Source organism: Heliconius melpomene, chromosome 11 (assembly GCF_056956725.1).
Source record: "Heliconius melpomene rosina isolate 202511_hmr_F chromosome 11, ASM5695672v1, whole genome shotgun sequence".
In the NCBI taxonomy this organism is placed as follows: domain Eukaryota; kingdom Metazoa; phylum Arthropoda; class Insecta; order Lepidoptera; family Nymphalidae; genus Heliconius; species Heliconius melpomene.
The window spans coordinates 2,237,488-2,263,857 of NC_140399.1; the positions used below are offsets into that span (position 1 = coordinate 2,237,488).

General features: G+C 31.3%; 3 protein-coding genes across 8 annotated transcripts; 2 read left to right on the top strand and 1 right to left on the bottom strand.

Annotated features, from left to right (window-relative positions):
* The first annotated feature begins 227 nt into the window (after nucleotides 1–227).
* Nucleotides 228–12,652, top strand: Got1 (Glutamate oxaloacetate transaminase 1). The gene is made up of 10 exons (XM_085192747.1): nucleotides 228–530; nucleotides 1,073–1,180; nucleotides 5,798–5,871; nucleotides 6,528–6,636; nucleotides 8,175–8,392; nucleotides 9,400–9,550; nucleotides 9,865–10,030; nucleotides 10,246–10,317; nucleotides 10,524–10,739; nucleotides 12,513–12,652. Exons 1-10 carry the CDS (start codon nucleotides 419–421, stop codon nucleotides 12,532–12,534), a joined length of 1,248 nt encoding a protein of 415 aa, XP_085048873.1. The 5' UTR covers nucleotides 228–418; the 3' UTR covers nucleotides 12,535–12,652.
* A 139-nt stretch (nucleotides 12,653–12,791) lies between these two features.
* On the bottom strand, nucleotides 12,792–17,946 carry nclb (PWP1 homolog no child left behind). The gene is made up of 13 exons (XM_085192745.1): nucleotides 17,713–17,946; nucleotides 17,579–17,637; nucleotides 17,371–17,492; nucleotides 17,192–17,265; nucleotides 16,648–16,753; nucleotides 16,383–16,490; nucleotides 15,986–16,160; nucleotides 15,548–15,644; nucleotides 14,870–15,040; nucleotides 14,099–14,189; nucleotides 13,625–13,706; nucleotides 13,149–13,300; nucleotides 12,792–12,916 (listed from the first exon to the last, which is right to left on the bottom strand). The coding sequence occupies exons 1-13, from the start codon at nucleotides 17,797–17,799 to the stop codon at nucleotides 12,846–12,848; spliced, it is 1,395 nt and encodes a 464-aa protein (XP_085048871.1). The 5' UTR covers nucleotides 17,800–17,946; the 3' UTR covers nucleotides 12,792–12,845.
* A 331-nt stretch (nucleotides 17,947–18,277) lies between these two features.
* LOC146534301 (uncharacterized) lies at nucleotides 18,278–26,274 on the top strand. Of its 6 annotated transcripts, none has more exons than XM_085192740.1 (9): nucleotides 18,278–18,543; nucleotides 18,626–18,740; nucleotides 20,797–20,986; nucleotides 21,178–21,544; nucleotides 22,137–22,237; nucleotides 22,983–23,108; nucleotides 23,394–23,472; nucleotides 24,189–24,360; nucleotides 24,776–26,274. In XM_085192740.1, exons 1-9 carry the CDS (start codon nucleotides 18,360–18,362, stop codon nucleotides 24,945–24,947), a joined length of 1,506 nt encoding a protein of 501 aa, XP_085048866.1. In that variant the 5' UTR covers nucleotides 18,278–18,359; the 3' UTR covers nucleotides 24,948–26,274. The 6 variants fall into 6 exon arrangements, with proteins under 6 accessions (XP_085048866.1, XP_085048865.1, XP_085048867.1 ...); XM_085192739.1 differs by having other exon boundaries at nucleotides 18,280–18,543; nucleotides 23,394–23,502; XM_085192741.1 differs by lacking the exons at nucleotides 18,278–18,543; nucleotides 18,626–18,740 and adding an exon at nucleotides 19,220–19,514 and having other exon boundaries at nucleotides 23,394–23,502.
* The last annotated feature ends 96 nt before the right edge of the window (nucleotides 26,275–26,370 follow it).

The following is a 26,370-nucleotide window of genomic DNA, read 5'->3' on the forward strand; positions in this document are numbered from 1 at the left end:
TACTACAAAAACAAAAAATACAATTAAAAAGATTTTGAGAACATGATTTAGATTTTGTAATATTTTTTAATTATCTGTAGAGATTTTTCCAATTATATTTCAACATAAAACTTTTAACTTTATTTTTAAAATTGTTAATTAATTTTAACAAATTGAAAATAAGCTTATCAGTTTTCAAGACGCAATACACTAGCAATAAACTTAATATTTGACATTTGACACTTGACGGCAAACAGTATTGACGTATTTGACATTGTCGAGCGGAAGGTCGTCGACTCAGCGGCTAAAGCTTGCGAATTACAAACATTACTTCAATACCGCACTATCTCGTTCAGTTACATCATATTGCAATCGAGATCAGTAATTAGACTCCTAGAGTCCTACATTGTCGGTCGTGTTGTGCACTAAATAAATAAAAATGGGTTCACGTTTTCAAGTCGTCGAACAAGGTCCGCCTATTGAAGTTTTCCAACTTAACAAACTTTTCACTGAAGATTCATTTAAAAATAAAGTGAACCTCGGTGTGGGAGGTGAGTTCATTTTGATCTATATGTATTAACGCTTAGAAGTTAAACACTTGTTTATTACTTTCAGTTATATATTATGTAAGAAATTTACATTAAAATACAAACCGGCTATAAGTAAATGACTTTTAAAGTTTCGCACATAGTTTTAAAATGTTGTTTTTGTTTTTTCAACAATACTTTCCAATACAGTGGCCAATTAATGTAACCATTGAGAAAGTAACGCAGCGGCAGCTTTTTTGTTCAAATTCTAGTTTAGATTTTTACGTAATATTTTCATAACAATCTCGCATTGCATTCAAATATATACGCAAAGATTTTTTTGTATAAATATAAACATTTATGTTTCAAATTGATCACATTTTTCATGTATATTAATGTGACTTATATGTGGAAATATATACTATTATATAGACAATTGTTTCAATATATAATTCTAAATGATTTTTTTGAATAAGTTTGTACAATTTACAATTTATTTATATTAAAGTATAAATCTTGTTTGATAAACGAATTATTTTCTTATATTAAATAAATAAATCCTACAGCCTACAGGGATGAAAATGGCAAGCCCTGGGTCCTGCCTGTTGTCCAGAAAATGGAGAAGCAGATGGCAGCTGATGCAAGCCTCCTCCATGAATATCTACCTGTGCTTGGTGAGTTTTAAACATTATAATTTACTAGATGATCATTAGAATAATCATATTTGTATTGAGTTTAAGTTTCATTCACATCAACTTCCCGGTGTGGAACATCATTTTAATTTACAAAATAATAAATAATGTTTGTTCTAAAATTAACAAAATAAATACTGTTAAAAATAAGGAAACTATTTAAAATTGTTATAAAGTTTAGTTTAAAGTTTATGTCAATTTTATAGTTTCTTTATTTTTAACTTTAAACATAAAAATGGGATATTTTTCTTATTAACTATCTATTTTTATCTATTTTTGCCATATATTATGTTCATTACAAATATATGTGGTTTTACAAACATATTAGCTTATTGATAGACTATATCTATGATACCCACTTTATAAAATAAATATTTAATATTATCAGATTATTTATTTAGATAAATATTAGAAGCTTAGTGTTTATCTGAAAATAAATAAGAATTCTTTGAGTAACATACAAATATAAAACGAAAGACAAACAACAATACCTCTTTTTTAGCATCAGACTGTATCCTACACAATGCCAGTTACAGACTGAACCGGGGATCCTAGTGTTTAGACACTGCATTCCCATTAACACACTTTTATTCCCAACGGGAAACAAACATTATTTTAAGTTTAGTATGTTGATACGCTAAATAAATATAAAACAAAACAATTGGTTTTTGGCGCTTATTATGTTTTTTAAAAGCTTTTATTTAACTTGCAATGTATGTATGTGGGTTCGGGTGAAATCTTAGAGCTCAATTTTGAAGTAGATATTGTCAACCGATTGAGCTGAAATTTTGTATACACGTTTACTTTGGATGAAAATGCATGGTAAAATATGTGACGTCATTCTAAATGTAATATGGCGGACCATACAAGATGGCAGAATTGTTATTTTTAATGTACTTCTACAATATGGGAATCAAATGAAAGGACTCGTTGAGAGCAACTCGAGAAATAATGTGATGTCACTCTAAATCCCATAAGGAGGATATCGAAGATAGCCGAGTATCTATTTGGTCTACTTCTACAATATAGATATTAAATGAAATGGGACGTTGACCGTAACTCTAAAAATAATGTGACGTTGTACTAAATCCAATATGGCGGAACATCTAAGATGGCGGAATAGTTATTATTTATGCACTTCTGCAATATGGGTATCAAATGAAAGATCTTGTCGAGAACAATTAGAAAAATAATGTGACATCACTTGAAATCCAATAGAATTGACACGATTCAAGTTTTTTTTGCTTTCATATAATGACAGGTACGTTCGTACGATTGAGCTGAAATTTTGTATACACGTTTGGTTTGGATGACAATGCACGATAAGGTTTGTGACTTCATTCTAAATACAATATGGCGGACTATCCAGGATGGCGGGATAGTTATATTTAATGCACTTCTATAACATGGGTATCAAATGAAAGGGCTTCTTGAGAGCAACTTGGGAAATAATGTGACGTCATTCTAAATCCAATATGGGGGACCATCCAAGATGAACGAATAGTTATTATTTTTGCAATTCTGCAATATGGATATCAAATGAAAGGGCTCATTGAGAGCAACTCGAAAAATAATCTAACGTCATTCTAAATCCAATATGGCGGACCATCCAAGATAGCCGAATAGTTAATTTTAGTCTACTTCTACAATATGGATATCTATTGAAAGGGCTCGTTGAGAGTAACTCGAAAAATGTGACGTTTTTCTAAATCCAATATGGCGGAACATCTAAGATGGCCGAATAGTTATTATTTATGCACATCTGCAATACGGGTATCAAATGAAAGGGCTTGCCGAGAATAATTAGAAAAATAATATGACATCTAGTGTGAGAAACCTTCTTTCTCCTGGCATTAATTCCGGCTATTGCCAGGGTCTGCCTTCCTACTCAACCTACTCCACTTTGCGCGGTCTTTTGCGTCCTCGGTGGTTAGACCATTGGCTCTCATATCCGGCATCACGACATCCAACCAGCGCTTCCTTGGGCGTCCAGGAGGTCTCACTCCAGGAACTGATATAGCAAGGCACTTGCATCCGACATAGTTCTTAGACCGGCGCGTAACGTGGCCAAACCATCTCAGGCGGCGCTCTTGGAGCTTATCCGCTACGTCACGGACCCCAAGACTACCTCGAACGAATGTGTTGCGTATGCGGTCAGACCGCGTTACGCCGCACATCCACCTCAGCATCTTCATTTCCGTGACGTGAAGCTCCTGAGTGTGCTGAGATAGTGCTGGCCAACATTCGCTGCCGTATAAAAGAACCGGTCGTATGATGCTCTTGTATATCAGTCCCTTGAGCTTGGCGGTTTTCTTCGGTCACAGCCCTGGTGAACCCCCACTGTAATCGGGAAGGGTTTAGTGTCGCCAACATTCCTAACCATAGAAGCGGAATCGTGGTACATGTCTCTAGTGTGAGAAACCTAGCCAGTGGTAACTAATAAATTATAAGCAAAAAATCATTTTTAGAAAAAGCTTTTATTTAAACGCTTTAAAAAGGAGAAAATATAATTTGTCTTTTAAATTTTAACTATCAACTCATAACCTCATTGTACACAATTTATATGATCATAAAAGCTTGTCGCGCGATTTACTTGTGTAAATAAACTAGTGCTAATTTAATTATGTAAAATCTGCTAAATTTAAATTATTAAAGTTTCAATTTAATTAAATATTAATTAACGCGACAAGCTTTTATAATCATATAAATTGTGTACAATGAGGTTATGAGTTGATAGTTAAAATTTAAAAGACAAATTTTATTTTCTCCTTTTTAAAGCGTTTAAATAAAAGCTTTTTCTAAAAATGATTTTTTGCTTATATTTTTTTATTTTTAGTATAAAATTAAATTAAAGTTAGTTAATTTAAGTAACTTTAATTTCTTTAATTTAGTTACTTAATTTAAGTAAACTTTATCATAAACGAATTCCATAGTTTTTTTAAAACTCATTGTGTCTTTCTGTATACTTTTATAAAAAATATCAGAAAATATTATTTTACATCTACTTCACACCGGTTATGGCTCATTCGGTTCAATTTACCGTATTTCTCTAGTTAATTGTTAAAGAGCTGAGGGAGCGCGATGACGCACGATGTTGAACTTGAATATAAAATAAACTCTATTTTTGGAATAGAGTTAATTATATTTTTGGTCACCTTAATTATGCCAAGAGTATCAATAAAAAAATCAATTTTTATTATTAATCCTTGTAGGTTTTCTTACACATACATTATGGCAAAATATTACACGGTAGACGTGTAGCGGTCGCCCTTACGTGACCTTCCTCCAGTCTCCACTTTTCCATCATAAATCTTTTTTTGCCATTCTTTCATCACTCATTCGTTCGACGTGCCCAAACCAGCTGAGCACGTTCTTCTTCATTCTCACCGTGACCTCCTCTCTAGTACCTGCCATTCTGTGTATCGCTTCATTGCGGATTCGATCAGCTAAGCTCACTCCGCACGAAGAGATCGTATCTACACGGCATTCATTCTTCTTCTGTATTATTTATTTTTATTATAAAAAAATATACGGTACAAATCTATAGAACTTGCAACAATGTCCATGTACTAATTTTAACACAGCACTGCTGTAGATTTATCATTATGTAATACAAAAGGTCATTGCTATATGTACGTATATAGTAAAAAATATTTTTATCTTCGAACGCCTCTGCTAAGTCGTCATTTATCCATTTTTAGTGTTGTGTGTTTAGACTTACAGAGTGACGGAGGAGTATTTGAACTAGTGAAGTGAAAGAAGGGTAGGCGGAGGGATCCTGGTGCTAAGAATATGTGCTCCTCACATTCCACCGAATTCTGCCGGCATTGCGAGTTGCATTGCGTGGGGGGGCAAAATTTACTGTTAAAGTCGCTAGTCCAAGTGAGGTATCAGATAATGAATTTCAGAAAAATCTCCAGATCTCCATTTTTTTTACGGAACCCTCGGTAGGCGAGCCCGACTTGTGCTTGTTAAAAATTATATCTCCTTTGTTTCTCTATTATTAACTCGACTTGCCGAAGGAAACGTCTCCCCTTTAAAAATATTGTTACTACGGGTGCTACTAACGAATTTAAAGATAATTCTATGTGATAAGATATTTATACAATGACTAGCATATTATTTGAAATTATTGTATGTATATAAAATTGACGTATAAGGAAATAAATATTGTGAGTCTGTTATTATGTTCATTGTAGTGCAGTATACGACTTTATAATGATATGAAGTTCAATTCCATTCAGGCTTCTAAATTTTTTATCTAATTTCATTATTTTTTATTATTTAAATCGCAAACATAGGTACCTATATCACAGATCCGTGATAAATTATTTTTTTTTCCTCCTTTGATCGATGTATGATAAAATAGGTCATTGATTTGTATCAGATTTTCGCTACATCATCTATATCTATACATATTATAAGAAAGTAAAAATGGCGCGTCTGTACAAGTTGTCTGTTTGTACGCTCTAATCTCCGGAACTACTGAACGGATGTCGATGTCGTAGCGCTCGAGCAGGATATTCTTTTCGTTCCTCATTTCTCTATTCAAATATAATCGACACGTACAAAAATCTAATTGTACCATTTTTTTCTTAGGTCTTGAACAATTCAGCAAGGCTTCAGTATCTATGCTTCTAGGAGAAGACAACCCTGTCATCGCCGAGGGTAAAGTGAGTATTATTTTTAATATTTTAATTACTTTATGAAATTTCTCACATTAAACTTTAATTTAAAAAATGAATGATCGTATCAGCGATTTTATATCAGAACATAATATAGAATTTGTAATGATTAATGATTATATGACTATCCATCCATCCATCAGCCTTTCAACGTCTACTGCTGGATATAGGCCTCCCATAATTCTTTTTGAATCGCCCTTTGAATCCTATATATGACTATAATTATTATTAATTATAGAAAAAAGGTTCAGTCTAGAAGTAGCGATGTCACTGTAATTTTTTAATAGATAGTAAACGATTAGTGAATTTTACTTGATTTGAAGCAACATTTTAATGTTTAAAACGTATTCTATAGTTTAAAAATTAAATATATATGTAATAAAAAAATAAGCAGTACGAAGCTAGTTGTCGCGCAGGGGCACTAATGTGTGACTATAAACGCGACAAGTAGTGGGTTCGATTCCTATATTCGATGTTCGATTAATGTTTTTATTTCTTCGCCCTGGTTTCAAAACTATAAGAGAATATTACTTGATTTGAATCACCATTTTAATAATTTAAAGACTTTTACTACTATATTTCCTTATATATTAATTATAATTTTCGCTTTTTATATGATTTTTATTTCGTTTCTTTTTAAATAGACATTCGGAGTCCAAACACTGTCAGGTACAGGTGGTCTGCGCGTCGGTGCTGAGCTGCTAAGCAAACACTTGAAATACTCAACATTCTACTATTCTAATCCAACATGGGGTAAGTTTTGTATAGTCAACTATTTATATTTATCTGTAAGGTATAAAATATTTTCTTAATTTTATTATTATTTTTTATAGCGTGAATCTGTATTCTGCGCATAGCAAGGTAGGCAGAGGAAACCTAGCCTATCTTTTCCATTAAAACACGTCCGTTTCTTTTTTAATTTAACATGATGTTTTATGTGCGGCGGAGAGTGGGAAACGGAGTGTCTTAACACTAGGTTCCCTAGGTTTTTATGTTCGGAACATTTTCAATAGCAATTTTTTTTTAGCAGTTCTACTAGATTACAATATGAACAAACAATCACCTTGAGTCCTTGATCTATTCATACCTTTTCTTCTTACGCAATATTCTGATATAGGCGAGTAGTGGAGAACCCAGTGGAAACACCAATATTTTTTTAAATCTTATAGAAGTAATATATATAATAAAAATAAATTATGAAATAAAACAATATATTTGTTATCTCACATAAAAGACGAGTGAGTGATAAGATTATTTACTTATAATCGAAACTGCTAGTATAGCAATAATATTTTATTTATCGAATACGATCCGCTGAGTTTTATAGGCTTGATAACAATTTTAATCTTTTTCTATAATTCACATGCTGATGGAAAATGACGTTTTTATTATTGCAATGACTACTCTATGGTTTTAACTTTTAACTAATGGTTTTTCCCACTCGGGGGACTGAATATATTTCACATACTCATTTCCTCAAGCCAGTAACAAGACTAAACGCGGCGTTGAGTTCCGCCACACTACAAGCAATGTCACGAAAATTGGGGACGGAGTATCTTAACACTAGGATCTTTCTGCCTCCTCTGCCATATGCGAGAAGCGTGATGCTTAAATAGAAATTATAAATATTTCTCCGTAAAATCATGATTTGAAAATAAATCTTAGATTTTTGCACAATATTAGGTAAATTACGTTAAATTTAGTAGTTACATATTTTTGATAAAGAAGGTCAACTGTTATTAGATGTTTTCATATAATCGTACATTGCGTAAATATGTAGAAAATTGAATCGATAACATCATCATGGTGTATTGGGCGTAGTGTTTCACTGTATACGTTATGGTAGCGGCTTCGATCGACAATCAAACAAAATATGATATTTAATAAATATTTTTTTTATATCGTAAAACAACGCGTGGCATCACACGCACGTAATGTTGCAGCAAGGAGAGAATAGAGTTTCTTTACCCTTATTTTTCTTATCTACAATAATACTGTGGCGGAAGCGTAAAATTTAAATTAATTAACTTTTACACAAATCATACTAAATAAGTAATCTTTTAGGTTTTTTAAACTTCCCGCATAAACAGGGTTTGTAGAGGGACCCTATTGTCTAAACACTCCGTTCTACACTCGTCGCGCTTTGTCTTAGTACCTACCAGAGCGAGGTAATGAAAATATTAAATAATTTATTCCCCCTAGTGGGATTCAAATTGAAAAACGTCTTATTTACAGCCCCACGCTGCATTTTTATAACTTAATTTTAACATAAACTTCAATAATATTTCTAGAAAACCACCACCTAGTATTCGTAAATTCCGGCTTCACTCAGCCGAAGACCTACCGGTACTGGGACCCCAAGAACCGCGCGATAGACTTTGATGGCATGATCGAGGACCTCAAGAATGCTCCAGAGAATTCCGTGATAATCCTCCACGCATGCGCTCACAACCCCACCGGTATTGACCCCACCCAGGAACAGTGGATCAAGATTGCTGATGTTATGGAGGTTCGTAGCTTCACGCTGTATCTTGTGAATAACAGAGTGGGCGGTGGGAACCTGGGAATCTCTTTCCATTAAATTCTAGAGGTATTGCGTGTTGATTGGCGGCGACGACGCGCTTTGCTTTGACACCAAACTGAAAAAATGAAAATATTAAATATTTCATTTCCTCGAGTGGGAATCGAACCCACAATCTATCGCGATTTCTGTCGCATGCTTGTGTCCTTGCGCCACGACTGGTGTTAACTTTTGTTATATTTAGAAATTCATTTTAGAGTTCGTGGCCCAGTGTCAGACAAAGTCTAGCCGTAAAACGCGTTAGTTATGGGTTTGATGACCAATAGGAGAATGTCTCCGCTTTAGTACGATAAAGTGCTACGTTAAGTTTCGACACTCAACACGTTTTGTTTCGAATTTGGGCAAAACGGAGAACTGAGTGTCTTCACACTAAGTTCTAGAACAAGCTAACAATGTTTGTTGTCAGGTAAAACATAATTATTTGAATAAGCTTCCAAAATAAATAAAATCTGATCACTAAACACAAACAAGCAATGCATCTTTGTTGTCGTCACATATATAGAAGTCCTAAAAATATTTCCCACCGGTTGCCAAAATCTAGGTCATAAACAAAATTGTTTCTTAAAATACTACAACAGTGTTTATTTTAAGCTTCGTTACAGTATTTTAAAAAGCAATATCTGACAAATAAAAACCTACGAATCTCGCATAGGGTACACTGGCTTTTGATACCTAGCCAGAGTGTTATATTAAACTCTTCCATTCACGACTTGCTGAAAATGAAGATGCGTCGTTTGCGACTTCATCAGAAAAAAAATTGGAGATCTATATGGGTGCCAAGTTCTGAGTTCACTCCGTATAGGTATAATTCAAGGTTAAGATTTGACTCTACAATATTTTACATACAGGTTGCGTGTTAGATATATAGTATAGGTACAAACTCTTCATTCTTCTTATAATATTAAGTATACAGTTGTACATTCATTTGTTTCTAGGAACGCAAGTTATTCCCGTTCTTCGACAGCGCCTACCAGGGCTTTGCTTCAGGCGACTTGGACCGCGACGCGTGGGCGGTCCGCTACTTCGTGAAGCGTGGGTTCGAGCTCGTCTGCGCACAGTCTTACGCTAAGAACTTTGGATTGTATAGTAAGTTTAATTTTTTTTATTGCTTTTTATGTGGTTTACCTGTATCCCTATATATATTTATATATTTACATCCCTGCCTGGACTGACTGACTGACACCGTACAGCCGAAACTAATGGATTTAGAAAATTTAAATTTTACGTGAATATATATTAGAGTGTAAAGGAAAGCACTGAGAGGTATTTGCATCTTACGTCTTAAAATTCATGCAAACCAAATTGCGGGCGACGGCAAATTTGTTGTTATGATGTTGCCATTACTTGTGCTCTATAGTTTATACTTAAAAATAAGCAATAACACTACTGTCCACCCCCAGACGAGCGTGTGGGTAACCTGGCGGTGGTGGTGTCGGATGCGGCGCACATCCCCGCGCTCAAGTCACAGCTCACGTGGATAGTGCGCGGAATGTACTCCAACCCGCCGGCGCACGGCGCGCGCGTCGTCGCCAACGTGCTCGCCGACCAAAAACTGTTTGATGAGTGGTGAGTGTTTGATATTTTTTTTCAAATGGAATTTATTGCTGTTGGTCTGGACTGGTCCTGACAGCGTCACCGGGCGGATATTTTTTTAAATAGGATTCGATACTTCTACATGAGGTGTGGTCTAGGAAGGTGTTTTGAGGAATGGGTAGATTTATAAGTAGTGGCAGCCCAGTCGTATCGTAATCATTTCATTCATTGTATTTTTTTCTTTTCAGGAGAGATCACATCAAGCTAATGTCGTCCAGAGTCATCCAAATGAGAGAAGCACTAAGAGCTGAGCTTATAAAGTATGTTATTTATTTATATATACAAAATTACATTTACATTATTTGTATTTACATTTTTCTTATAAAACTAGAAGTAGTTATAACTTGGTATTTTATTTTTTAATAGTGAAGTTACATTTAACTTTCCTATTCAAATAAAATTTTACATTACTCTCATAATATGAAAATGCTTCTTTTTTACTAATAAAAAAATGATTTCCTTTCAGACTTGGCACTCCCGGCAACTGGGACCACATAGTCAAACAAATAGGCCTTTTCTCCTACACGGGACTTACCGCCAAACAATCAGAATACCTAATAAATCAACACCACATATATTTACTGCGTTCTGGAAGAATTAATATTTGTGGCCTAAACCCGAGCAATGTCGCGTATGTGGCTAGTGCTATACATGACGCTGTTACTAAACTACCAGAAAACGAGTAATATTTTTTGCTTTTTTTTCCTTTATTTTTAGTATTTTTTTAATATTATTGTTGTTGTAAAGTAGATTTTTTTGTCTAAGCGATTTTTTGTCTGTGGTTTCTTTATAGTTATACGCACAGACTATATATATTACACAGTATAGTATAGTACATATAAAGTGTCTATAGGCATTTATTAAAACATTCTTTAATTTTTTATTTTATTGTAATACTCAAATTAATAAAAAAGCAACGAATATGGCATTTACATTTGAAAAAAAAATCGCTTATACGACTGCTATTTAAATACATATTATACATTATATACACAACATAATAATTATCCCTAAAAATAACGGCAGATATGCTAACTGGCAACACCAATTGTCGAAATATGTTTACAATATATAAAAAAAAAAAAAACATATTTTAATATGTAATTGGACGGCAAGACATTTTTTTTATATAGCAACACTGCCGTTAGAAAGTGTTCAATAGAAACGAGAGGCCTTATTGGTTCAAAACAGAATGTTTTCTACAGCTTTTCTTTAATTGCTTTACTAATACTATTCAATATCAGAGTTTAGGAGCTATAATATATAATACATACATATTTATGTATAACATAAGAACAATAGAAGGAGCAAAGTGTAAAAAGAACAAACAGAAGTTTATTTTTCTCTAAATTTTGGTCAATTTGTTTAAATTTTTGTTATATGATATAAAAATTGCACTGATATGAATCATTTCTCATTACCAGATTTAATATAATTTATACTTCTTAGAATTGATGCTTCCTAGGATAAATCAACTTTTGTTATAAATTCATGTTTTATTTTTTTATGGCTTATTTAAATTTTAACATCGATCCTACACAATTCTACCATAATTTTTAGATAATTTATCCATTTTTTTTAAATATAATACTATTAACAATTAAAACACTTGGTACAAAACTAGTATTTTAGAGTTCCTTATATTACAATTGCACTTTAGATATCTGTACAAACTAGTTGCATTAACTATATATTAAAGAGTAATAAGCAATACTTAGAATGTTCCATAAATATATAAATATATCTTATTATAGACAGTTTACAATTTCATAATACGTATTTTAATTAAAAATTATATAAAAATCAATTCTTAATAAAAATAATAAAATGTTTATAGATTTTTTTATATTTTGTCTCTTTCTCTTTCTTGGTCTAGAGTTAGTTTTCTAGATAAAGCATATTTTTAACTTTACATAAACAAAGAAATAGATGCCTTTACCTTATATGTATTTATTTTGTTTTTGTTTAGATAATTATAAGTAATGTTGCAAATATAAATCTCAGTTACAACACTTTGTTTTATTATTTCCCATGTTATTCAATGTAATAATGCGAATTTGGACAGGGGCATTTAAATAAGGAAAAATAAAGTTTTTCTTAATTTATATTATTTTATTTATTGTTAAGCCTAATACTTCAGGTGTGTGCCAAAAATAGTCATCTAATAATGTAGACACTTGGGCCATATTGGCAATATATATTTTGATATAAATATATTGTAATTTTTATTAGAGCACTCCATTCAATTTTGCGTTGAATTTTCGAAGCATTGAGTGTTGAGTGGCGGAATTCAAATCCGCGCTTTGCCTTGTTACGAAAACGAGGTAATTATATATATAATATTTCATTTCCACGAGTAGGAATGGAATACCCAACCGTCGTCCTTACGCCTGTATCGCACGCACGCTTATGCTTGCGTATGTTATAATATTATATATATCGTCTTTCTTTACAGTGATGCCCGAGCGAAATTGTAAGAGTGACTTTATGGCAATATTCAATATGGCTAATCAATTTATGGTAATGGTTTATGTATTATATCATTTATTTATGTGGAATTGGTATATTAAGTACTATTAAATAATTAAAACATTTTGTTGTTGTTTGATGGTCCCATAATAATAGCATAGTAAAGGAGGCGAAGCCGTTGCCCGCGCGGGGGCAACTCAACAAAAAGTATAAAGGTATATTAATTATGAGAAAAGCGACAAGTTAAGTAAATAAAAAACCAATATTTGTAATATAAATATATTTTCACATAAAATAATTAGTACAATAATTAAAACATCTATGTGTCCATAGATTCACTGCTCGGTGCAGCATTCGGTGGATTCACTCGTGAGCCGAAACGATTTATAACTGTAAATTAAAAAAAATACAATTAAAAATTCATGTATGAAAAAAAATATCTAGATCTATACATATATACAAATGTTCTGTACATATAGTTTTATTTTGACATAAAAAACCGAATAACGAATTGCCACTAAAGATAATAATTATTTATTAAATAACATAATTTTCAACAATAATCACGCTTTCTCAATCAACTTAAGCACTTCGACCGTATCCAAAAACAACGCATACTTACTCTCTTCATTAGTACTGAGGTCTACCATCTCTATGTAATTCTGTTTGTTGTCGCCGCCCACCGCTACAGAGAGAGGTGCGTCGGGACACGGCGACGCGCACAACGCTTGACCCACTTTACAGCTACGCTCGCTTATTTGTAATGGGGTTAAGCTGGAAATTATAATTATATTTATTATTAGGGACCCAAACGCGGCATCGCCTGCTTAAACTTGCTGTTATATTATAATAAAATTGTTGTGTGTTATTGATTGTGTTGTTTTGATGTATAAGCTAAATTTATTATTTTAAAGTTTTATCTAAATCAGTTCAATAGTTTTTGCTGGAAAGTGGTACAAACATCCATTCTCAGAAACTTTTAATATTAGTAAGAAATAAAAAAAGGATGAAATACGAGTCCGAAAATGAATAAAATATGAATAAAATTTAAGTGTATGTAATTTGAAAATAACACAATAACATTTTACTTTTACTTACCCCGATATATCCCAAGTTTTCAATTTCTCATCAGAACTGACGGTTATCATTAAACCAGGAATATTTTCACTTAATATTAGACCTGAAAGAAAATGGAAAAAGGTGGTTTAACATTAACTTATATATAAATCATACTTTTCTTGATTTAGCATTAAAAGTACTTTCAAAGTAAACATTTTTAAAAAAGTTGGTCTATTCATTAAAATTTTTGCCACTGTTGCACAAGATTGGAAAAGGATTCAATCCCTAAAATAATTCTATTTAAAAGTATTAAAATTTAAGTGGACCTTTGAAATTATTTTTCAATTAATGAAGTTTAGTCATATAGTACATGTAGCATTGAGTTTTGCCACATAAAACGCAATGACTCGAATTCGGGCAAAATCTGGAAATGCAATGCAATGACCTGAGTATTCTCTGCCTAAATAACCCTGTTATATACGAGACGCAGTATGAAAATTAAAAAATAAATACCTGTGACTTCTTTTTCATGCGCGCTGATCGTCCACATCGGCTCATCACGTCTACAGTCCACATATGCAACTTTGCCTTCATTATTACTCATCTGTGGGAAGAAAATATTAATTTAAACTAATAAAATAACTGACGAATTGCTCGCGGCTTCGCACACTTGAACTACATAATTATTATTTTACTTATCTGCATTTCTTTCGTTTTCTGTATCTATTATATCTATACCTATATTAAAAAGGAAACTTTCTGTCAATTCAATAAAACTGTTTACATATTCATAGCAATTTTGTCAAAAATTATTATTTAAAATTATAAAACTTTTATATTTATAAACTGTTTGAAAATAATGACAGCTTGCCAAAATAACAGTATTAAAAACTGTAATTAAATCGATTAAGCCGATTAGGAGATTATCGTGAACAAACACACATACAAACAGAGAAAAGAACAAAAAAATATTGTTTTTGGTTCCATTTTGTTATTAAATGCCACCAATAATTTTTTTTTTATATGTCTTCCAGGTGCAGAGATCGATCCGTTACGATTTCTTATATTGCGATAAAAAATAAAAATATAATTATCACTCTATTGATTCATAAGCGAATCAAGAGAATCTCTCATCATCGTCATCTTTTGTCCACTGCTGGACATAGGCCTTCCCCAATTCTCACCACCACACTCATTCCTCAGTTCTTCGGATCCATTCGCTTCCCGCCAATCTCTTTAGGTCGTCGGACCATCTAACTATGATAGTTTACCAATATAACTCACTACAAAGCAGAAGGGGTTGTTGCGGTCCCACTGCACCCTCTCTATCTCGGGGGGCAGGGCCCAGGAACGGTGCGAGTCGGGTGCGCGGCAGTCGGTGACGCGGGCGCGGCCGTCACAGGCGCCAGATAGCAGGGTCTGCGCTTCCAGGGGGTGGAACGAGAGAGACTGGACCTGGTGCGAATTGGAGGAAATATATGTATGCCTGTAGAAGGTAGCGTGTTTGGGATATTTTTGCCCATTGAATGAAGAAAATAATTAAAATTAATAATATCAATATATTTTCTGTGGTACAATAGCCGATACGAAAAGATAAATAATAATAATTAAAAAAAAATGTTTTATTCTGGCCATCATATCCAAGAAAATAAAAAAATTGCAAAATTTCAAGCAAAGACAAAATAGTCTTGCAATATTATGTTATATCATTGATTGATAGATATAGGATGGTCTAAAGACCATCTACACCTACATCTACATCTAACTTCAGATGGCCACGACTTATAAGTTGGGGCCACCTGAAGTTAGACATAGATGGTCTGAGGTTAAAAGCAGATAAAATTTCAGTATTTCAAAAGTTCAGAAAACTTAACTTCAGGGACGCTACGATTCATAACTGTACTGTACTTACTCATGCTGCAGCTTCATGAAGCTAGAAAAACATGTTAAAAATAAACTTACTTTATCCTCAAAGTAATCTAGTTTAGTGTGCGGCGCACCCTGGTCCAAGTCCCACAGCAACACTGTGCTATCAGCTGACCCACTGGCGAGGACATGGCTGAAAAGAAAATATAAATGTGATAATATTAATATTTTATTAAATTAAACGCCTATTAACACGTTAATTACGGCTTGAGGTCACGTTATGCAGGGTACGTTACCTAAATGTATGAAATATGAGGCGGAAAATACCTCAATTGCACCAGCTGAAAGTTCTCAAAAATACATCCTGCAGTGAATGTGTTAATTGACTATTTAGTATATTGCACGTAAAATAATAAATAACTTTTATACACTTATATGATTATGCAATAAAGTTTTGAAAATCCTGACTACCATATTAGCCAATGAACAATATATTAAAAAAACATTATTAGGTGTTATTTTTGACGAAATTACCTGAAATTTCTATTCCAAGAGAGATCTAACACAGCATCTTTATGGCCAACTCGTTTAGTTTTCTTCTTTTTATTAGGTTTTTTACCTAGTTTGAATGCTGGTTCTAGACAATTCTCTATATCTAGGTCCCATACTTGTATCACTGGATCCATACCACCTAAGGCACAGAGGTTGCCTACAAAATAAAAATAAATATTAATAAAATTATTTAATGTTCTTTATATATTTTTTTATTATGATATTTAGTTACTGTTTTAAAAATTTAAAAACTCCTTTTACTTAAACCTGCAATACTACTTTTAATTCTAATATAAAAGAGATTTGTTCCTACATTTTATATTGTTATTATACACTTTTAGATAAAAAATTACACATTTAAAAAAAAGTAACCTCTTACCTGGCTGTGGGTCTGTTGGGTCATGACTCAACCACTCAATACACAGTGGGAACCATGGCAAAATGATATCATGATGAACATAGAATGAACCTTCTTCTTTGTTGAAAACTGCCATAAATATAAAAAAAATATATAAAAATTAAAATTATGTCAATTTCATGCTGTGCTATGCTGCATTAGTTTAAGGTTTTCGACTTTCTACCTTTGAGACTTAACTGGAGACACTGTGTGTTCTAAGATAGAAATAAATCTATAATGTACTTACTGTAAACTTCTAAAACACTGGCATCTGTCTCAACATGTCCCACTAAAAGCAGGTTATCATCAGGTTTAATAACATCATCTTCTTCATCACTGTCTGGGCCTTCTGTCTAAAAAATAAGATATTAATATTTTAATTTATATATTAATGTAAGAGCATCTTCTACTAGTGTTATAATATCTTAGAATTCCATGTATTATTCACTGAGCAGCCATTGGATTGCAGGGTGGAGCTCAGAGCAGTGTCTGGGATTTGTGAGCCAAGTGTAGACTTATGGAGTCCCTTTCAAATTAATTCTCGCCTCCACTATCTAAGCCAATACTGATACTATCAGCACTTACTTTTAGCATATACAAATTAACTCCAAATCTATTCCTGGCCAGTTTGTTTATGAGTTACAAGCTCTATAATTAAAATATTAATTTAAATATTAAGGGCTATTTGTTTTCTATGGTCTGGAAGTGACTTTATCTGTCTAGTAAAAAAACAGTAATATTTTTTTATAGCAAATTTACATAATAATAAAGTGAATATTTATGTAACTTACTCTGATTTGAACATGATCACCTAGATCTCCTAAATTTGGCAATGTTGCAATAGTTCCTATACCCACTGGATTTGCTGAAAGTTAACAGATTTTATTTTGTTCTTTAAAAGTAGATATATTATGAAATAAAATGTGCATTTTTTATTATAGATCATATTTATAAATGAATTGAACATTACTTGAATCTTCCTGGTCATAATTTTCAAAATTAAATTCATCATTTGGATCTGCTGGTGGATCTCTAGGTGCTTCCACATTTTCCTCTTCCTCATCGCTCTGATCATCTCCATTTTCTGTTAATCTAAAAGTTTAATATATCCTTTTATATAACGTCATATCATGTCATTATGAAATAAAATTTTAAATTATATATACAAACAGGCTTACCGCAGTTCATTTGCTGTCTGTTTAATTATTTTCTCCAATTCTTTTTCAGTTAACTCTATCTGTAAGATACTTAAATAAATTAACTCGCTTTAAACTTTAAAACGTACCTTATAAATAATATTTATTTAACTAACCTTTTCTGGGACTGCTTTAGCGACTCCACGTCTTATAAAATGCATACAGGACACTAAACTAACTGTTGGAGTTCCTTCTTCTTCCATTTTTAAAGATTTTATTTTAAATAACAACTTATTTAACTTGATATCTTTATTTAAACGTTTTTTATGTAATTTGTTATTGTTGTTCAAGTAAGGTTATGTTATGTCGGATGTTCAATCCAGTTCAATCACATTTTTTTGACATACAAAAAAGTGTCAAATATTACATACGTTCAGAAATTTAAAAATATGGTCAACGTTAAAAATTAAGTTATAAATATAAAACAAATAGCGTGTACTATATTTTTTTTATATAAGAAATAGTACTAAATTTGCTAAAATTACACATAAATTTGTCTCCTGAATTCATTTCATTATTCTCAGTATATACGATTTTATTCAAAATTTAAAAAAAAATACAAATTGGATATATAATACAGTAACAACATATTATAAAGTATACAATATAATATTCATGCAATTTTTTTAGGCGTAGTACCAGTATATTGTCTATGCATTCGGCAGATGGCGTATCATCGACACGGCCAATGACAAGTGTCATACGCATACAAAAAATAACTTTAACATTGGAATTCTGAATTCTGAAATTGAATTAAAATAACATGCCTCTTTGTGCTGTACCTGGGTGTAAAAATAATGGTGTACATTTATTTCCAAAAGACGCAATATTACGAAAGAAATGGGAAAAAGCTATAAGACGAAAAAAATTTAAAGCTACGAATTCAACGAGAATTTGTCGAGATCATTTCCACAAAGAAGATTATATGGGGATGTCTGTTTATACAGGTATTTATTCAAATATGATGTAAAGTACATTTAAATTTACTGGTAATGAAAATTTATATTTAATAATAAAATCGATTGTTAGGTCGGCAACAAATTTGCAGGCATTTAAATAAAGGTGCTATACCAAGTATTTTTTCTTGGACTAAATCAACACGCAAACAAAAAAACGTTTCCAAAGATGAAAAAATTACACAAAGGTAAGTGCCATTTTACGAATATTGATTATATCATAGCAGCTTTTAATTTTAAAATAGTTTTACAACTCTTCACCAAAAATAATAAAGATATAAAAAAAATATGAAAAAAGAGAATGTATTACTAAATAATTGATTATTACCAATATTTTTTTCATTGTATATGAACGAAATCTATTTTTTTTAATATAGAATTTTTAAAAATTAATTAAGCCTTAAAAAAAAAATTTTTAATATAGTACAAATTGAAATAATGTATTTTCTAAAAAAATCAATTAAATTAGGTTTGGTCTATGTTTTTGGTCCTAGTGTTTAGATAATAGACAAAATTATTAATCTAATATTATAATTGTATGTCTTATAATTTACTAAGTGTTTTAATTATTTTTTATGTCAAGTGCATGTCATAATTGCATAGTTTAAGAAATTTTTGAACTTACAAGATTAAAAATATATCACATAAATGACAGGCATAGACTAGAAAAGATTCTTACGATAATGTAATTCCAAATCATTCGTAGTGAAGTACGATTCAATTCGGTAATAACAGGAAATATAAAAATATATTAAAAAACGACTTAATAAACTGAAATATTAGTAGAAAGACATTATAAGTTGGATAACATTCGTTCAGAAGTCGATCAAGGACTCACAAATTAGGTGGCTATTTATTGTTAGATGACAGTTCGACTTGCAAATATAAATAAATAGTGCTCCCAAGTGCTATTCATTGTGACTCCAAATATTCTCCGTTCATAGATATTAAAGAATAAAAATGTAAGTTTTTATATGTAGTGGATAATATCAATACTTAATGATAATGAATAAAATATAATGAAATAAATCCTTTTTACTTATTTGTCTATGCAGTGCGCGTCTGTCAAAATATGTCAATATTAAGGAACAAGCCTGTATTTTTTAATAATTTATGTAAATATGAAATATTATTATCCAGGAATAAGCAATAAATATATTAAATTATAAAAATATGTAAAAAAAAATTATACAATTACATTTTTTATTGAACACTTGAAACAGGTCAATGGCGGGAACCATTATGTCATGTAACGTCACTCAAGCGGCGTATATTAGACTATAAGTTATTTTCTAATGTGTTTATAATATTATATGGAGATATATTGACAATATGTTTCTCTTAACAATCATCTTATTAAAAACTGTTTAATGCTTATGTGCATTTGCACTCAAAAAACTTTGTATTTATTCGCAATGAATAACTTTGTAAAGTTAGTTAGTAGTTGTAAAGATACAGGATAATGATGCGAGACTAGCAAATATGTAGTGCTCACAAAAGAAGACACAAAAGTAATGTACCAAAAATATTTTTTATTTACAATATTAGTGATTTTAGTCAAAATAATGAAAAAACGAAATGAAGTGTTTATTTACTTAGATTGTGGTGGATAGACATAATAAAAATGTCAAACAATCTAAGGACTTACTATCCAAAAGTATATTTATAATTCAAAATAGCAGCTTCATTTAAGCTTTAATGTTTAAATAACAGCAGAGCAGTTAGATTATGCTAAGAAATAAATAGGAGACAGTGTTTTTATACTAATTATATTACTTAAGACTGCTCCTACATTATTAAGCTGAAGGCATAATAGTACTAAACCGATAAAAGGTGAGAGTAGACCAGTAAAACATGAGAAAATATACAAAATTTGAAACATTTTTAAAGAGATCTTCAATAAAAACTAATCACTAGGTATAAAGTAATCCAACAAATCTTATAAATATGCTAGTATCAGTAATAATTAACTAATTAATTATAAAATACCTTTACAAGCCTGTTCCTTGAAAGTTCTGTTTTTAATGTTAAATTTACAATGTTTTCCAAAGTAGTTATTTTTTTATGGATTTTGCTGTATCCTATGTATATATGCCTACTCTGTAGTAGGCACAGGAAACCTAATGTTAAGGCGCTTCATGCCCTACTGACCAGTTACCATGAAGTTGTTTGTGGAGTAGTAGAACTTAACTGCACTATAAATGGGTCTATATACTTTAATAAACTTATTAATTATTTACTTAGGGATGAAATGACTGAATCTGAAAATGACATGTCTCCAGAAGAAGAAAATTCCATAATAGAATGTCGCACATGCTTACAAATGATGAATACAAACTCAAGTTTCTTTAACATATATGATGGTTGGGTGCCGCCTTGGGACGGAATGGAGAATACAATGGCTGAAGATTTGGCTAAGCTTGCAAATATTGAGGTATTTATTTTTTTCTCTAAGATTTTTGATTTTCATGCATCTCAGTCAGAAAGAGGAAAGCACCTGTTAAGACATATTCATTTCCCACTTTTTGCCCAAGTGATATAATCCTACACTGCTCTGTGCAGTAACTCCAGGATAATGATTCTTTTGAATGAATTTGAATGTGTTGTATACTATATTTTCCTCAGATATTCGAGAATGACAAACTATCCCACCTGATGTGTGAAACATGCTATCAAATATTGCTCACTGCAAGCAATTTTGCAGCAACAGTAAGAAAGAATGATAAAATTCTTAAAGAAAGATATGAAGACACAAAAGACTCTAATTATCCATCTAATGATAGAATATGGCCCAAGCCCATACAGGTGGATAAATCATTGCCATTTGAAAATCCCATAGATATTGATATAAAACAAGAAGTGGTCTCTGATGATGAATGTTTTGGGAATGGATTTGATGAACACAATATGGAGAATGTCAATTTGGATATAGTCAAAGTTGAGCCAGAGGAGATTCAGCAAAAACCTATACAAATACAGGTTATTGAGAATGGTATGTAATATAATTATTATTTTTTATAAATTATAAACAAAATAATTATTTAAGAGAATTTCGAAAGTCTATCAAATTTGTGTTGTGCAATGTACTTAGGTATCCAAAGTGAGTGAATTATAGTTCTGCTGTTTTAATTTTTTTATAGTTTTTAAAAGGGAGTAATTTTTTTTCCTGAGTATGGAATAACTGCTAAATAATTAATATAAATCTCTGCATTGCCATTATTTTTATTCTCTTGATTTAAATGGAGAAAAATAATTCAATCAATAATAGGAATACAGACATATTAGCAATAATCAATGTCATGGGAATAAATGGCTATCTAAAATGATAATTAATTGTAAATAGTTATTTATAGAAGAGTGAGTGGTAAGCAAGATATGGGTAAGATACCTACCACAGTATCAATGATGCCAAAAAAGGTCACCTAAAAACCATAATATGTGCGGATTGATGACAGTGGGTGAGGTGAAAGCAGTAATATGCAGAGACTATAGCGATTGTCACTACACTCTCTGTGGCTACCTTGTTAGGCTACGCAAAGAAATTAGATTGATTTGTAATACATTAATATTTGTTTGACTTTTAGGGAATTTAATGCATGAGTCACACACAGATGAAGAAAATGCAATTAATATGAATAAATGTGACACACAATTGACTAATGGCAACAATGATGAAGGAGATGAAGTAAGTATTTAAAGAAATAAAGAGTAAAAAGTATATAAAATATAAATATTAACAAAGAACTTGTTGTGACAGTAGTAGGATACTGACTACTAGGAGTCGGACTGTAAGTATGATACTTGTTTGTGAGTCGTTTCTCCATTAGTGGCAGTGATTTTTTATAAAATATGGTATTCTACTCTGGCTCTCTCTCAAACTGGGCATTAAATTACACTATTTAAAATCTTCAAAATTGTACGGAATATCATGTATTTTTTACATATACATATATACACATATACATATGTATACTACTTGGGGGTGTCAAGCTGAAATAATTTTTTTTTGGATCAACTTACATTTAAAAAAAAAATCTTCTTAGATATAAAATAGTTTGGCATCTTGTAGTTTTTTTTTGACAGAGAAAGACTAATTATTAATTTATACTTTTATATCAAGTATGCTGCATATTATCGGATTAGAGAAATTAAATATATTTGAGGCCAGTCATGGTGCCTTGTACCCCACAAGGCTGCGACTGTAAACATAACAGGTTCTAGGTTCCCACTCAAGGAAATGCATTATTTAATATATTCATATCCTCTTTCTGATAACAAGGTAATGATATAGCATTGAGTTCAGCCACTCAACATGCAATGCTAGTGTGAAGTTAAAAACATTTAATAGGTTGGTGTGATTTAAACCAAATAACCTATTTAAGTATGAATTGACAATATTATGTTATTTTTCATATAATATTATATTTTAGTACACAGAAGCCATTGTAAAAGATGAGCCTGTCAGTGAAGAGGAAGAAATGGATCCTTGTATATCAGATCTGTCCCTTGAGTGTATGCTTTGTACTAAAATATTTAAAAGTGTTAGTGGACTTAAGGTAATTATTAGATTATAATAATAATTATTATAGTAAAAATGGGGAATGGAGTGTCTTAATACTAGGTTCCTTCTGCCTACCCTGCTGTGTGCGGGATACAGCGTGAAGCTGATTTAAGACAGGTATTTGGAACAGTTATAGTTTATATATTGAAAAAATGCAGAATGCTAATATTTAAAATTACAGTCACACTGTAAATGCAACAGATTGTGGGTATCATATCTTTATTTATATTTTCCTTTTAAAAACAACCTGTAAAGTTAATGTATGTTTATTTAATTCTAGGCCCATGTTATCGCACACCATTCCTATAAATCAGTGAAAAGAAAGTCTAGTACTAGTTTATCTCCAGAAAGGAAAAAACGTAAATATACCTGTGCTATATGTAGGCGAAGTAAGTGTAATGCATGTTATTATATGGACCGTTTATTTTGAAAGTGGTGTAAGTCCATTTTCTTTTGTTTCGAGAAAATTAAAGGTTAGTCGGTATGTCGATGATTATGCAATTTCATTTACCGACCGATTTTAAGCTGTTGAAAACGTGGGTTTTTTTTAAGAAATTAAACACGGACTAGTTATATATAAAAAATACATTAAATTAATCATGAATTACGTGATAGCTCATTTTTCTCAAAAATGGACTTACACCACTTTCAAAATAAACGGTCCATATAAGGGAATGAATAGACAAAAGAGAGTACATTACAGTTGACGATTTGTGATGTCTCGAAGTTAGATTGTTGATTGAACACGACAATTATGGGTTCGATCTTGCTTAGGGGAGTGAATTATTTTCGTATTCTCACTCTAGTAATAAACGAAGCGCGAAGTTGATTACCACCACTCAACATAATGTCTCGAAAATTGAATAGCAAGTGGAAAACAGTGTCTTAAAATTAGGACCCCTTTGCCACCGTGAGAAGCTGGAATTGCTTTCATTCTTGCTCTAGTAAAACACATACAAAGCGCGGCGTTGAGTTTCGTCTGGCATCACGCAATATCTCGAAAAATGGGGAATGGAACCTGTGGGATACATTGTGAAACTAAATAACCTATTTTTTGTAACATAAATATTTTTAGGTTTTTCAACATCAACTGATCTAATGGTACACGAGACATGTCACAACAAGAGTGTGTGCTACGGATGCAATGAGAGTTTCGACACTTTCGACCAACTGACGAAACACAGACGAAAGTGTAAAGCAATTTCAAGTAAAGTTACTAGGACTAGGACTTTGGACGATGTATTGAGGTTAGTGTGTATCTGTACTAATATAAGCTGAACCACAGAAAACAGTATTATCTCAGGAACTATAACTATATGGTTTGAATAGTTTTTTTTTCATTGAGATGATCTATTTATTGAGGAAAACTATAGGCTGTATTATATCACATTGATTGTATCCAAGCCACATTACCAAGTTACCAAACCACCACCACCACCAAGTTGGCTTCTCTAGATATATATATATATATATGTTTCTGTCATTACTGATTGAATGCCAAGTTTATTACAATTGAAACCATTATAATTTTTTAAGCAATGTATAATTTTAAAAGTGTTTTTGCAAAAATGGTGAAAAAAAGTGCTATAACACTTAATCTCAAAATACGTATAATTAAAATAAAAACATTAAAAGATTAAGAAATATACATTTTTTTTACAGACCTCAATCTAAGGAGCCACCACAAGAATTAAAATGTATGCAATGTGAAGAAAAGTTTACAGACACATACTATTTGAACATACATCAAGAAATACATCACAGTGCCGATTTGATTGAACACAAAAACCCTTACATGATGTCATTAAAACTTTGTTCTGGAAGCGATTCATAGGAAATAATGTATGATGAAATAATGTATTGTTACAGTACTGCCGATTAGTTATGGCCACTCTGAATGTAGTTGTAGATGGCTGTACTGATTTTATTATAGGATTTTTTCTAATTCGTTTACTTTGTTCTCGAGTGAATATTGTGCAAAAGTTCAGGACGCCTTAAGTTTGGCCACGATACGTTGAACATACTGTAATAAACCGAGATCCCAGGGCCGTTAGACCTACGTCATTTTAGCTAAGCTGAAATTGTTAAGACTATATGCATACTCTTTAACTTGAAAGTGAGGACCTTTCGGAGATAGCGCCAGTTTAAGGTATACGTCCAGCTACGTTAAAGTAAAAAATATATAGATAAAGCGTGAAACTGGAAATATTTGTATTGTATCGAAGTTTGTATGTATTAAGATTTGACACATCATTTATGTTTAATTTTTTTATATATTTTGCTGGTTTTTTGCAATGAAACTTTTAAAATTTTGCTTTTACGATTTTATTTATTGACAGCATATGTTTTTGATTTATGGACCGCCTAGCTTTTTAAATTTTTAACATGTAAAGGCAATATTATTAAGATAATTATAATATGTGTATAATCATAATAAATATTCCTTGCAATAGGAAGTTGTTGTTTATTATATAATAAAGACGCATATCTTTGATTCAAATTTAATATGAAAAAAAATTATGTATTTATTTCAGTACCATCGACAAGAGTAGAATGGAGACTTACCTTCTTATTTGTCCTTAGGTTTTATTTTTTGTTAAAATAATTATTTAATTACGATTAATAATATTGTTTTACTATTTTTTCTTATTCATCCATTTTATAATTGCTGTTATATAATATCTTTCACCAATTTTTAGGTATTCATTAAGTTTTTTGTTTATTTAATAAACAGTAAAGCTCATTGTATATAAAAAAAATATCGATCTGAAATGTGGATACGAAAGATTTTTCGTCTCCCCACTTCCCAAATATTTCGATAAAATGTATTAAATGGCTTTTTTTTTATATAAAACCCAAAATGTCGCTATTATTAAACAAATAATTATCTGTTATATGTATGTGGCCATTCAAATGAATATAAATATTTTTTTTACAGGAATTGTGTGTATGTGTGATTTTATATAATATAAAAGAAGGAATAAGCGTTGACAGTAGGTCTAAAATGCATAATTTGTGGTAGTTTAGTTTGAAAATTTTGAATCTGGTAATTTGTATTAATAAATGTATATAGTCATGTCATCTGTAAATCCATTTTAATTGTATATATTTTTCATTTTAATGTAATTTTATTGTAGTCAATACAGTTATTTTGTAACTGCTTTTTTGTTTTTAATTTAAATTAGTGATAAAATATAGTAGTTTATTATTAAATAAAAAAACAAATGCTTCCGTATTTATATATATTATACTTCTTT